Below are 10,963 nucleotides of genomic sequence, written 5' to 3' on the forward strand. Positions count from 1 at the left end.
GGGCTAAACAAAAATAAAGTGGCCCAGACCATAAATGGGCCGTGATTCAAAATTAATTGCTTGTAATCTTGTAACACAACTGGCCCAAGCTTCAGCTCACATCATCTGAAAGGGAAAATGATTGAACCAGCTTTACCAAAATACATCTAAAACGAATGAAGCTTTTGAAGTTTGAGTTCTCATTTTAATTGAAAAAACTTGATAACTGATAGAGTTGAAAAGAAGGAAAGATGTTGCCCTATAACTCTACCTCCTTTTCCAACTCTGACTCTCCTATTGTGTCATCTATAATATTATGAGATTCATGTAAGACTTAAAATATTACCACCGATCAAAAAGAATAATACTAGAGTCACCACATTTTGTTAACCGCATTATATGAGTGAGGTTCACCGTTTACATTAGTTATTAGAGCCCGAATTGTTTAAAAACATCACTTGTAACATTAGTTGGACAAGAAAATACACCATAGTGAACACAACATGGAACATTCCTATTATCTATTCATCAAACTTTGATATGTGCTTAATAATTTTAATCTTGCTTGTGCGTCAAATTATGATATGTAAGACGTAGGAAGTAGGAAACGAGGCATGTAGTTTACTTGTCTAAATACCATATGCAAAACCTAGAGTTTATATAAAACAATTTTGTGATAGAAACATGTCTACTTTTTCTACATCATTCCATTATAAAATTTCTTGGAAGAACCACAAACCATTGCCTCTCCAATTTTCTAAAGCATGGATCACGTGGAATGCATTTTGAAGCGGCAGCCGAATTATAATATATATATATATATATATCGATGGCAATATATAGGACTTAATTCTATTTCCCAAGTTCCAATGTCTCATACAAAAAGGCTTAGACTTAAGCACCATTCACCGAATTTAAGGAACAAAATTCAGACCCCCGCAAACACCAAGGCACCTAATATTTTGACCCAAAACTCAAAACTCAAGATGGACAATCTCGCAGTTTCAACACTTCTAGCTTTATCAGATTCCTACACACCCCATATGCCATTCACCATCTCAATGCTTGTGCCCATTGTGCCGTGACTTGCAATGTGCTAGCTTAAGCTAAGCTAAGCTGCCGAGTATTTTGCCTATGCTTTTCGTTATCGTTCATTCCCCACCTTTTTTGTCTTCAAGATGGCCTTGTTTCTTGTTTCTTTTAACCTATGGTTCCAATTTCAAGCTACAATTTACAAAAGTGAGGTGTCAATGTGGCCCATGTACTACACAAAGTAGGATTTTGCCAAGGTCTGTTATTCATGTGTACGTTAATATATTCCAACTGATGATAAGATATGATGAGCCCTACATGTTCAATTATTAGACATTGTCCACACGTGTATAGGCGACTGACCGTAACACAGCTCCACAACCTACTCATGTCTTTTGCTCCCTGCTCCTTGATCATTACTGCTGACACTGTTAGAAGAGGTGATGTAGTTGCTTTCCTTCTTACTGGGCAGTGCCTTTTGTTTCCTGGGTATGCATTTTGCTCTCACTCCACCTATCTCTGTTTCCTCCAATTGCAACTGGGCACTCCTGCAAAACCATTCGTATTTAAAATTAATTAAAACATTCAAGTTAGATTATTAATATAAACTATTATTAATCAAAGAACATTATGTCATCAATAAATAAAATTAAGGAAGAATGAAAATAATGCAGTCAATTTATCACATCAAAGAAGTCAACTCCCTCAATTAAACAAACACTAATTTGATTCTCTGCATGAATGAAAACTTGAAAAGGATGTTCACGTGAAGAACTCACGGAATTGAATTCTGTTTTTGTCTCCCACTGAATACTTTTTGAATTAAACCCTAAAACTGCAAACTGTAATCTGCATGATGGATTATGGGGCCCACATTTTATATATAACAAAGCTCCTTGATAGCTTAAATTTAAACAATCAGAGTTTAATTAAAACAACTACATCATAATAACAGTGCGTTGTCAAGATGACTATCTATCAGTCTGCACCAATGTAAGGAGGCAGCCAGCTGGCTATGTGTCAAACGCCGTGCGAATCTTTCATTCAAATAGAAAGAAGGCAGACCAAATGGGCTATCAGAGAATCAAAATAAAATTCTGACCAGAATCCCCAGAAAGCCAGGGAAAGAAACCAGAAGATGTACATTTGCTGAAAGATAACAAGCACTTTCAAAGTGAAACTTTTCCTACATTCACCTATCAATGCAGATGCTTCTTGGTTAAAATTAACACCACCAATGAAGACTATGTTTTATCCTTAACAGGAATAAGTAATCTTACAGTTATCACATAAATTAATCACATTATACATTACATTCTCACAAAGATAAAAGCTTTTGGCATGTCATATTTTATATACCAACTATTTCTCTGACAATATGATAAATGTAAAACCCGTCATTATGTCATATGGAGAAAACTTTCATGAACTGAGAATACCACTATGGTGGTAGCCCATTACGCTACATTAGTGAAAAAGTTGAAACTTATGACAATACGTAATTAGCTTAGAATAGTTACAATATCCTTGGTGTACATAAGTTATTCTCCACCATATGATACAGGACCCACATATTGCAAGAAGAAAGTTGTATATAACACGCATACAATAGTTTTCACAAAGATCCAAGAGATCCGCTTGCATACTTCTCATATTCTTTTGGTGCGTCACATCTCTTTGTTAATACTAGTTTAACAAGCAATACTAGTTTAATGACTTCATTTGTGTGCAATTATGGAGAACCAGTTGTAAATGCAATAATTTAGAAGTGACAATTATTAGTGTGTTAATATTAATTAACTAGATGAAATTCCTATAGATTATAAGTTGGTGGTTCTCATTTATCACACATGTAGCAAGCCCATATTGGCCTCATATCATTTGGGGAAAAATAATTATTGTACATACGAAAATATGATTAAGAGGCTACGAACCTAACACCATCAATGCTTCCATAATGTTGACATTTCTAAAGAGCCTAAAGAAAAATAAAAACAAAAAGTACAGCCTAAAATGGAAATGGAACAAGCAGCACACAAAAAATTGAATGCGGAAAATACTTACCGATCTGCATTGTAAGAAGACGACCTCTTCAAAGCTGGAACCGCCTCTTTCTTTGTCTCAATTAAGCTCCCGCTAAAATATTCCTTATCTTCCAATTTAACCCCCGCGAAATTCGAAATTACCGTCTCAGTCCTCACCTGATTCCCCACGCCGCCACGTGGCAGCCTAGCCTTGTAATGCCCAATCAGCGAGAATCCTTCCTCCTTCACCGCCGTGGACCCGCAGTCCCTGAACGAGATCGAGCCGCACGATAGCAACTGCATCAGGACCGACGAGGCCTTCATCTTGCCACCTGGACAAACCTCCGCCGTCCGATGTAAACCCTCATCGCTCGCCCCGTTAGTGCAGATCACCAGCCGTCCATCCGCCTTCATCAGCGACTCGAGCGTTTCAGGGCTAGAATCCGACGGCGGAGGCGAAATCTCGCCCCGGCTCAGCTCCGTACTCTGACTATGAATCTGAAGCACCTCCTGTTGACTTTGACCTTGGACTTTGTCGTCGCGCTCTTCTCGAACCACACGTCGTCGGTGCCGCTTGTCGTCGGTCTGAGTAGACGCGTCCGCGGCAGCTTTGCTGGCGGACTCTCCGACCGACTCGGTCTTGTACACCTTGTACTCGTTCAAGTCAATCGAGCTCCAGGACTGGTTTCGCCGGCGCACGATCAACGGAGAATCGAAATCGTCGCCGGACTTTTCAGCCTCCGGCGGAGGTCTCAGGGACCTCGACGACGCTGATTCGAGAGCCAGAGAGTTCACAGGCGGGTCGAGAAGCTCCGAGCCTTTGAGAACGTACTCGTGGCCGTGCGACGGGTGTATGAAATCGTTTTCCGACAAATCATGCCAAACGAAGCCGGTTTTGTAGCTCCTGAAATTTCAAATTCAAAGAAGTCAAAAGATGATGAGACGGTGGAGGAAAATCAGGAATTAGATCAAACGGTGGTGAGCTCGTACCGTTTGGAAGACCAGGAGTACAGAGAAGCCATGCCTTTGCCACGTAGCAAGTTCAAGCGGTTAATGACATCTGTGGAGAGAGAAACATACAAAATTAATGTGATCTGAGGAGTTGAGGGAGTGTTTGGTTGGTGAGAAAGTAGAGAGAAAATCATAAAATCGTATAATTTAGTTACCTCTAAGAAAGAGACCTCGAGGAGAAGAGAGAGGAACTTCCATGAAGTGAGGGTGCTCGAGCTGGCCGTTCCTAGAGATATAGTAAACGACGGGGACTTTTCTCGGAGTCATGGCGAGGTTGGGAGTTTCAGTAATGGAAGTCCGGTTAGGGCTGGTTTCCGAGTCTCGCCATTTACTGGGGATTTGGAGGTGGGAGGGTCGGCCTCTGGAAGTGACAGCCATGTCTGTGTGTTAACAGAGAGTTGGAATCAGAGAAGGATATTTGGTTACCGAGAAAATTATGTGGCAGCGAGCGTGTGAGAGAAAAGTGCGGGAATTAAATGACTAGTGGGGAAGGAGCAGCTGGGAGAGAAAATGAGAGGAGGGGTTGGCATGTGTTGTAACTTATATATGGAGAGAAGAAAAAGGAAGGTGTGAATGGGGAAAATGGAAGATTTTTGGAGGGCAGGATGTATTCAAAATGGGGATGCGGCAGACAAGCGCTACCAAACAAATACGGGCCGTTTTAGATTTCAGAACCTTGTCAATACCTATCATGCCCTCAATTTTTTTAATTTTAGATCTAAAGGGCAAATGTACCGTATTAGATTTATGTCGTTTGCAAATATATATTACATTCAATAATAATACAATTAATCATTTATTTGATTTTTAGCGACTCTAGGTAATTTTTTTCTCCTATTAATTAATAGTTAGTGATGAAGACAAATGAATTTTATAATAAATGGAGGTAAAGGTTTAATTCAAGTATAATGTAAACTCGGAGTAAGAAATTCAAAATAGTTCATTTAAGTAAACGAGATCATATTTCATATCCCTGTTTATTTTTCAGAATATCTTTATAAGTTATGAATGCATACGAGATCATGCTTTATATTTCCGTTTATTGGATTTTGATTATAAATAAAGTCTTCTCATACTCTTGAGGTTCCCTAAGAAATTAATTAATTAATTTTAAGGAACAAACAATCATGAACACCTTTATGCAATTCAACTCATGCAATCTGATGAAGCTCTCAAGCCCTAAGATTCTTTCATGAACGTCCTTTGTCTTGAAAAGTCTATTGCAATTCCTCCGGTCCACATCGTTTTAGACGTGTTTTCTTGGGTTCATTCCCTCTTAATAATATTCAATGAAAAACCTTTCTTACAAAATTCAAACACACTACTAGATGGGTTGACTACTCATGGTATGTTTAATTGTTTCCCTTTGGACCACCTAACTTTGACTAGGAGGCCTTAATTGCATTTTCAACGTCCTTTCCGCACCTCTGAAAAGTTACTAGAAATCGGGTGGACCCCCAGCCGACGTGGCGTGCCCTCCTGAAACCTAAATCGTTGACCATGATATGGTAGTGTGTTGATTAGATTGGACAGCTCTGATTAGAGTTCAGAGGACAGGTGGACGGTCCAAAAGAGCCGCTTCAGAGAAGTACAGTAGATCTCGGGGTAAATGCTGCAGTGAAATATTTTCATGTTGGCTGTCTTTTAGTCCTTGTCATCATCGTTCTTCGATCTTCTCAGGTACATTGAAACGTCGTCGTTGTCTGGCGTACCGTGTACATTTGAGAGTAGGGAGTAATGTGGTGGACCCCAGTAGCCCATATGTGGTGGGGGAGGTGACACAGTATTTCTGTGAAGACCCAGCCGCGCTGAGAGCTGGGGACAAACTTAAACTTTCTTCTGTTTCCTTTTTGGGGTTTCATTTCAAATTCAAATGCAAATTAATTAAAATGGGTCGTTGTTTTAGTCTAAGTCATCGGCAAAATAGTCCAAAAGTTAGAGGCATATTTTCCACGAGATTGGTGGAGCATTGGCACGTGGGAAGGGGCACATGCATTCATGCAACGACTCTAGGTGAAAAAACCAGATTGACATTGCATTGCATTGCCCCAATTCAGCACAGCGTGCACTCCATTGTCTTGTCTCCACCGACCGACTCAACACCATCTTATATTGATGAATAAACAAATGCAAAGCATATCTCTTTTAGGCATAATTGGACTCATGATTTCTGAATTTACTTTTTGATTAGTTCTTATAGTCCTCTAATTCGACTTCGTGTGACATGTATCATCTTATTGTTCAATTTGTCAAAATTTTCATTCCGTTTAGGGGCAAAATGGTCATTTCATGTATTTTCTTGTTACCTTCCATCGTTTTCTCTCTAGAATTAGTTGTTAATCTCACCGAAGTCTTATCCCCAAATAAATAAATAAAAAATCTTACCAATGGGGTCTAGTCTAGTGTTAAAAGGCGTTTACTTGAGTGCCAATAGTTTTAAGTTTGAACTCTCATAGCACTTTAATAGTGTGTCTGTGAAAGTAATGGAGCCAATTAAGCCCACAATGGTTACAACATTTTGAAAATATATATTTATGTTATATCCAAGTTGTTTTTTTATAGTTCTACAATGAACATGAATATGATCTATTGAGGGTTCGTGACACTTGATAATATCTAAGAATGACTCACAATTGAACTTAAAGGTCCATGACACACTTGATAATTTGTAAGAAAAAATCATAGTTTGTAGTTTGATCTGATGGATATAAAGGTCCAATGATGTAATCATTTCTAACTTGAAGATCATTTTAATCATTTTTAAAAGATAAGAATCAAAATCTTACGTATCTCGCCTGTCTATGTGTTCATTGTTGTATATCCTCTGATATAGACATCTAATCCAATAATTTTAGTACTTCACTTAGCATCCAACACTCATGAGGCACGACATCTTTTTGTGACCAAGACCTTTTGATGATGCTTTTGTGAACCCAACTGCATCCATCAATATCAGACATGTTCAGGGGAACCGAGATTACCCCACCGCTTTTGCCTTTTGCCATTCTTTTTGCTTTTTTGTTTAATATATTATAGCTGCATTACAAACCACTTTGTACAAGACCATTTCATAGATGACAAATGTCAAGATTATCTTCAATCTAATATTGGGTCCCTTTTCATTAAGAGTATCTCACGTCAAAAGATGAAAACTGTTTTAGTATCTAAAAAATAATCGACATTTCTATCTAGTGCTAATTAGTTTTGAATTGGATGCTTCCATTCTAATATAGTATTTACGTGTTAAATGATGCTAAAAATTCTTCTCTCTCCATTTATTGGCATTTGATCTCTAGTTGTGTGCTCGGCTGTAAACCCATGTATATCAGTGCTTTTAATTTTGGAGGAATTTTTGGGGACCAAGGACTTTTTTGCATGGAAGAGTTACTAGGGCAGAGGAGTGGCATAAATAGATCTAGTTTGTGTAAGCTGTTCCTGTGATACATGCACTTTATCTTATGGTTGGCTACAAGGGGCAAACTTCTCTCCCCACAATGATTCTACCTGTGCAATTTTCCATGGTGTTGCAGAATCCCATACTTCAATTATCTTCGATTGCTTTCTTGTATTGAAGTCGTGTGGTCCTTGGCTGCACTTCATTGACAGACAAACTACACCCTGCAGTTCTTTAGAAGCTCTGCCTATAAACCAGTACTGTATAATCATTTGGAAGGAAAGAAATTACCACAGGAATTTCAAAAGGGAAAATAAACCTTCCCTTTGATTCTTAAATACATCACCAGTTCTTTAGATGCATGCTATGCGAACCCAAATGCAAGTCCTGCCCACAAATCTTGCTGCAAAAAATTATTTGAAAGCTGTTTGATGATGTGGTAATTTAACATAAGCTGCCCGCAGTTGATTACTTACAGAACAAGAAAGAAACACTTAACTACAAAATTAAAACAGGAAAAAACAAGTCTACCAAAATCCCACTTTTACTTTGGTGCCAAAAGACCCTTTCTACATTAGTATATACCGCGATTCGCAATAAGTTTCTTGCTAGTTTGAATTCCATTACAATACTTTGAATGGAGAATAAATATTCACTTCAATCCACATGAGGCATCGGGTAGCGGCACAAGGGACACAAGTGACTGGTTTCCAACCACTGAACAATGCAAGCTTCATGATAAACATGTGAGCAGGGCAAGGAAATAACTTCAACACCAGCTTCAAAGTTCTTCATACAAATAACACAGTTCTCCATGACTCCAGAGCTATCTAGTCTCACTTTCTCCAAACTGTCAATAGATGATTTAGTTGCAGGGATAGGCTTCACCTCATCTGTTTCAACGGATTCCCTTGTAACCCTTTCAATGACATCTTCTGGATTAATAACATTTCTGCTCATTCGCAAAGTCACCTCCTCTACTTCCACAACAATAGGAAGCATGCAGAGGGTTGATTCAACCGCATTAAGTACTTTTCCCACAATAGATGGCTGCTCATCTACTGGGACATGCATTCCGGAAAGAATTTCAGTCATGAGCATGGTACCACTTTCAGATAACAGCGTGCCACGAGGGACCTTAATGGTTTCTTGGGTTACAAGGGTTTTCAATTGCGGAATGATTCTTGGAACATCATCCTCCTCTTCGTCAAACCAAACAACTTCGTAGCACTTGTAGAGCATAAAATTGACTGGAAGCACGCAGGCTGAAGGCTGGGACTGCTGCAGGTCCATGTTGTTGGGTTTTCCTATCTTCCACACATTGGTTTTCTGCGACGCATCGCTACGATAATGTATGTGGGTTAACATGCTTGAAAAAATACCGAAATCTGCAGAAGAACCGGCAATGGTCATTAATGGGGGATGATGCTATTCATTGCCACAACAAAAACAATGGGTACTGGTATACCATAACACTTGGGATTCAAGAGGCATGGGCAACTCAAAAGAAAGCTACAAGCTTTACATTCTTCAAGAAAAATCAGTATAAACAAACCTTCTCTTTCCAATTTTAACACAATGAGACCCAATTATTCAAATTTGGGGGCTTAAATTTGCTTCTAATATAACCTTTTAGACAAGCACAATCGAAAACAGAGAGGCCTAGACCCCCTGGCATCAACTCTTATAATTAAAATCATAAACCCTAAATTAAAACCTTACCTAAAACCTAATAAAATAAAGAATTGAAAAGAAAAATGAGAAATAAAGAAGAGGAAATACCTGGGGATGAAGAAGCAAGCCCGATCAGAAGAAGACCGGCAGATTAGGCGGGGAAGAAAGCTGAGAAGAGGGAGAGGGTTTGCCGTACGGGGTGTGTTGGCCTGGTCGAACATGAAAATTAATAATAGAGCAAAGGTACAATTTGTTTTTTCTTTTTTCCTTGTTTGAAAAATTGTACCCTTGCTCCATATGAAAATTTAAAAAAAAAAAAGTTAAAATCAAGACATGCAGCTATAAGCGTATTAGAATTTAAGAAAAAAACTATGAGAAGAAGCGTGAAATTAGGAATAAAAACGAGTTTTATTGACAATTTGACCTGAAGCTAGGGGGAGCTTCTATGTTGGTTAAAAAAGCTTGGGCCATAAAGGCTTTCCCCATTTTCACCTATTTGATGGGCCGAATAGGGATGCACTGGAAGCAACCCTCTGCTTTTTAATGTTCAATGGGTCAACCGCCGTCCAAACTCCAAACCCAATGACCATTGCCAAGTCGAGGCAGTTTCTCAAACCCAATGCTGACGGACGGTATGCCAAATCGACCGCAAATTAATTAATTAATTAATTATTGTTGATTATTCTATATTAAATAACAAGCTTTAGATTAATCTAACAGCTAGGATTTATTATCTTGGATCAATCCTAGCCATTAGATCTCAGTTCTCTCATCTCATATCTCTAGACTCCAACTCACGCACTTCTCTTCTCTCTCATCTTCGATTTGAACCAAAGTCTCTCTCACCCTCGTTAGAGAGTGAGCATTTGAACCGCTAAATCAAGCCAAATCGAGTAAAAAAAATAAGAAAAAAATTTTGTTGACCAAAAAAGTCAACCTAGGCTCAAAAACCAAACCGCTTTGGATTAGCCCCCGTTCTAATTCTTGTCTAGGAAAAACCAATATAAACCAAACCATATCAGTTATGTTAAGTTTACTTATTTATTTATATCCAAAATTATTAGTAAACCTAATTATGATTTAAATAACATTTGTAACTCCAATTAATATTTAGATATTTTAGCCTAATTAATACCCAAATGTCTTAGTTCCAATTTATACCCAACTAAATATCTAATCTACCAAAAAAAAAAAAAAAAAAAAACTAAAATTCTCTCTAGCGCTCTCTAGAGTTTTCTCTAGAGCATCCTAGGGGAGTGAATCTTGGTCTTCCCGGACAAAAGTTACTATGCTAGAAGGATTGGATCGGGGGCTAGATTGGCAGGGTGCTAGTCGACACTATTAGTGTTTGGATTGCGAGATGTTTCTGGTTCACAGATTCCCTTTGCCTTTGTATGTAAGCTAGGGTGATGGAGTTTTCCTCACGTTTTGCCCTTATTAATGTTGAACAAGAAGAGGTTGTTATTGATTCAAGAACAATCACTTGAATCAAGTCCACGTTTTCTCTTCTCATGGGCAAACATTTGATAGATAAACCATATAACAAAAAGGCTCTATGTAGAACCCTTTATTCTATTTGGTAGCCGAAGGCGAAGGTAACTATTATGGATATTGGAGATCAAAATATTTCTTGTGTTTCTAACTCCAAAGATGAACAAGATACGATTTTTCGAGGGGGGTCCATGGTTCTTCAGTAGATACCTCCTGGTGTTGGCAAAAGCTGATGGCATTACCAACCCAAAACACATTCCATTTTTGAAGCAAGATTTATGGGTACAAGTTAAAGGACTATGACAAGAACTATGAGGAAGATTATCGATGAAGCACGTGGTGACAGACCAGAGTAATT

The 10,963-nt window shown here is 38.5% G+C and overlaps 2 protein-coding genes across 2 annotated transcripts; both read right to left on the reverse strand.

Annotated features, from left to right (window-relative positions):
• Positions 1-803: 803 nt before the first annotated feature.
• LOC103322781 (UPSTREAM OF FLC protein (DUF966)) lies at positions 804-4,565 on the reverse strand. The gene is made up of 4 exons (XM_008224713.3): positions 4,202-4,565; positions 4,026-4,095; positions 3,076-3,939; positions 804-1,559 (listed from the first exon to the last, which is right to left on the reverse strand). The coding sequence occupies exons 1-4, from the start codon at positions 4,422-4,424 to the stop codon at positions 1,394-1,396; spliced, it is 1,323 nt and encodes a 440-aa protein (XP_008222935.1). The 5' UTR covers positions 4,425-4,565; the 3' UTR covers positions 804-1,393.
• Positions 4,566-7,853: 3,288 nt separating this feature from the next.
• On the reverse strand, positions 7,854-9,480 carry LOC103322771 (uncharacterized). The gene is made up of 2 exons (XM_089054208.1): positions 9,223-9,480; positions 7,854-8,828 (listed from the first exon to the last, which is right to left on the reverse strand). Exon 2 carries the CDS (start codon positions 8,806-8,808, stop codon positions 8,098-8,100), a length of 711 nt encoding a protein of 236 aa, XP_088910334.1. The 5' UTR covers positions 8,809-8,828; positions 9,223-9,480; the 3' UTR covers positions 7,854-8,097.
• Positions 9,481-10,963: the final 1,483 nt, after the last annotated feature.

Source organism: Prunus mume, linkage group LG1 (genome assembly GCF_029339155.1).
Source record: "Prunus mume cultivar Tortuosa linkage group LG1, ASM2933915v1, whole genome shotgun sequence".
NCBI classification, from domain to species: Eukaryota; Viridiplantae; Streptophyta; class Magnoliopsida; order Rosales; family Rosaceae; genus Prunus; species Prunus mume.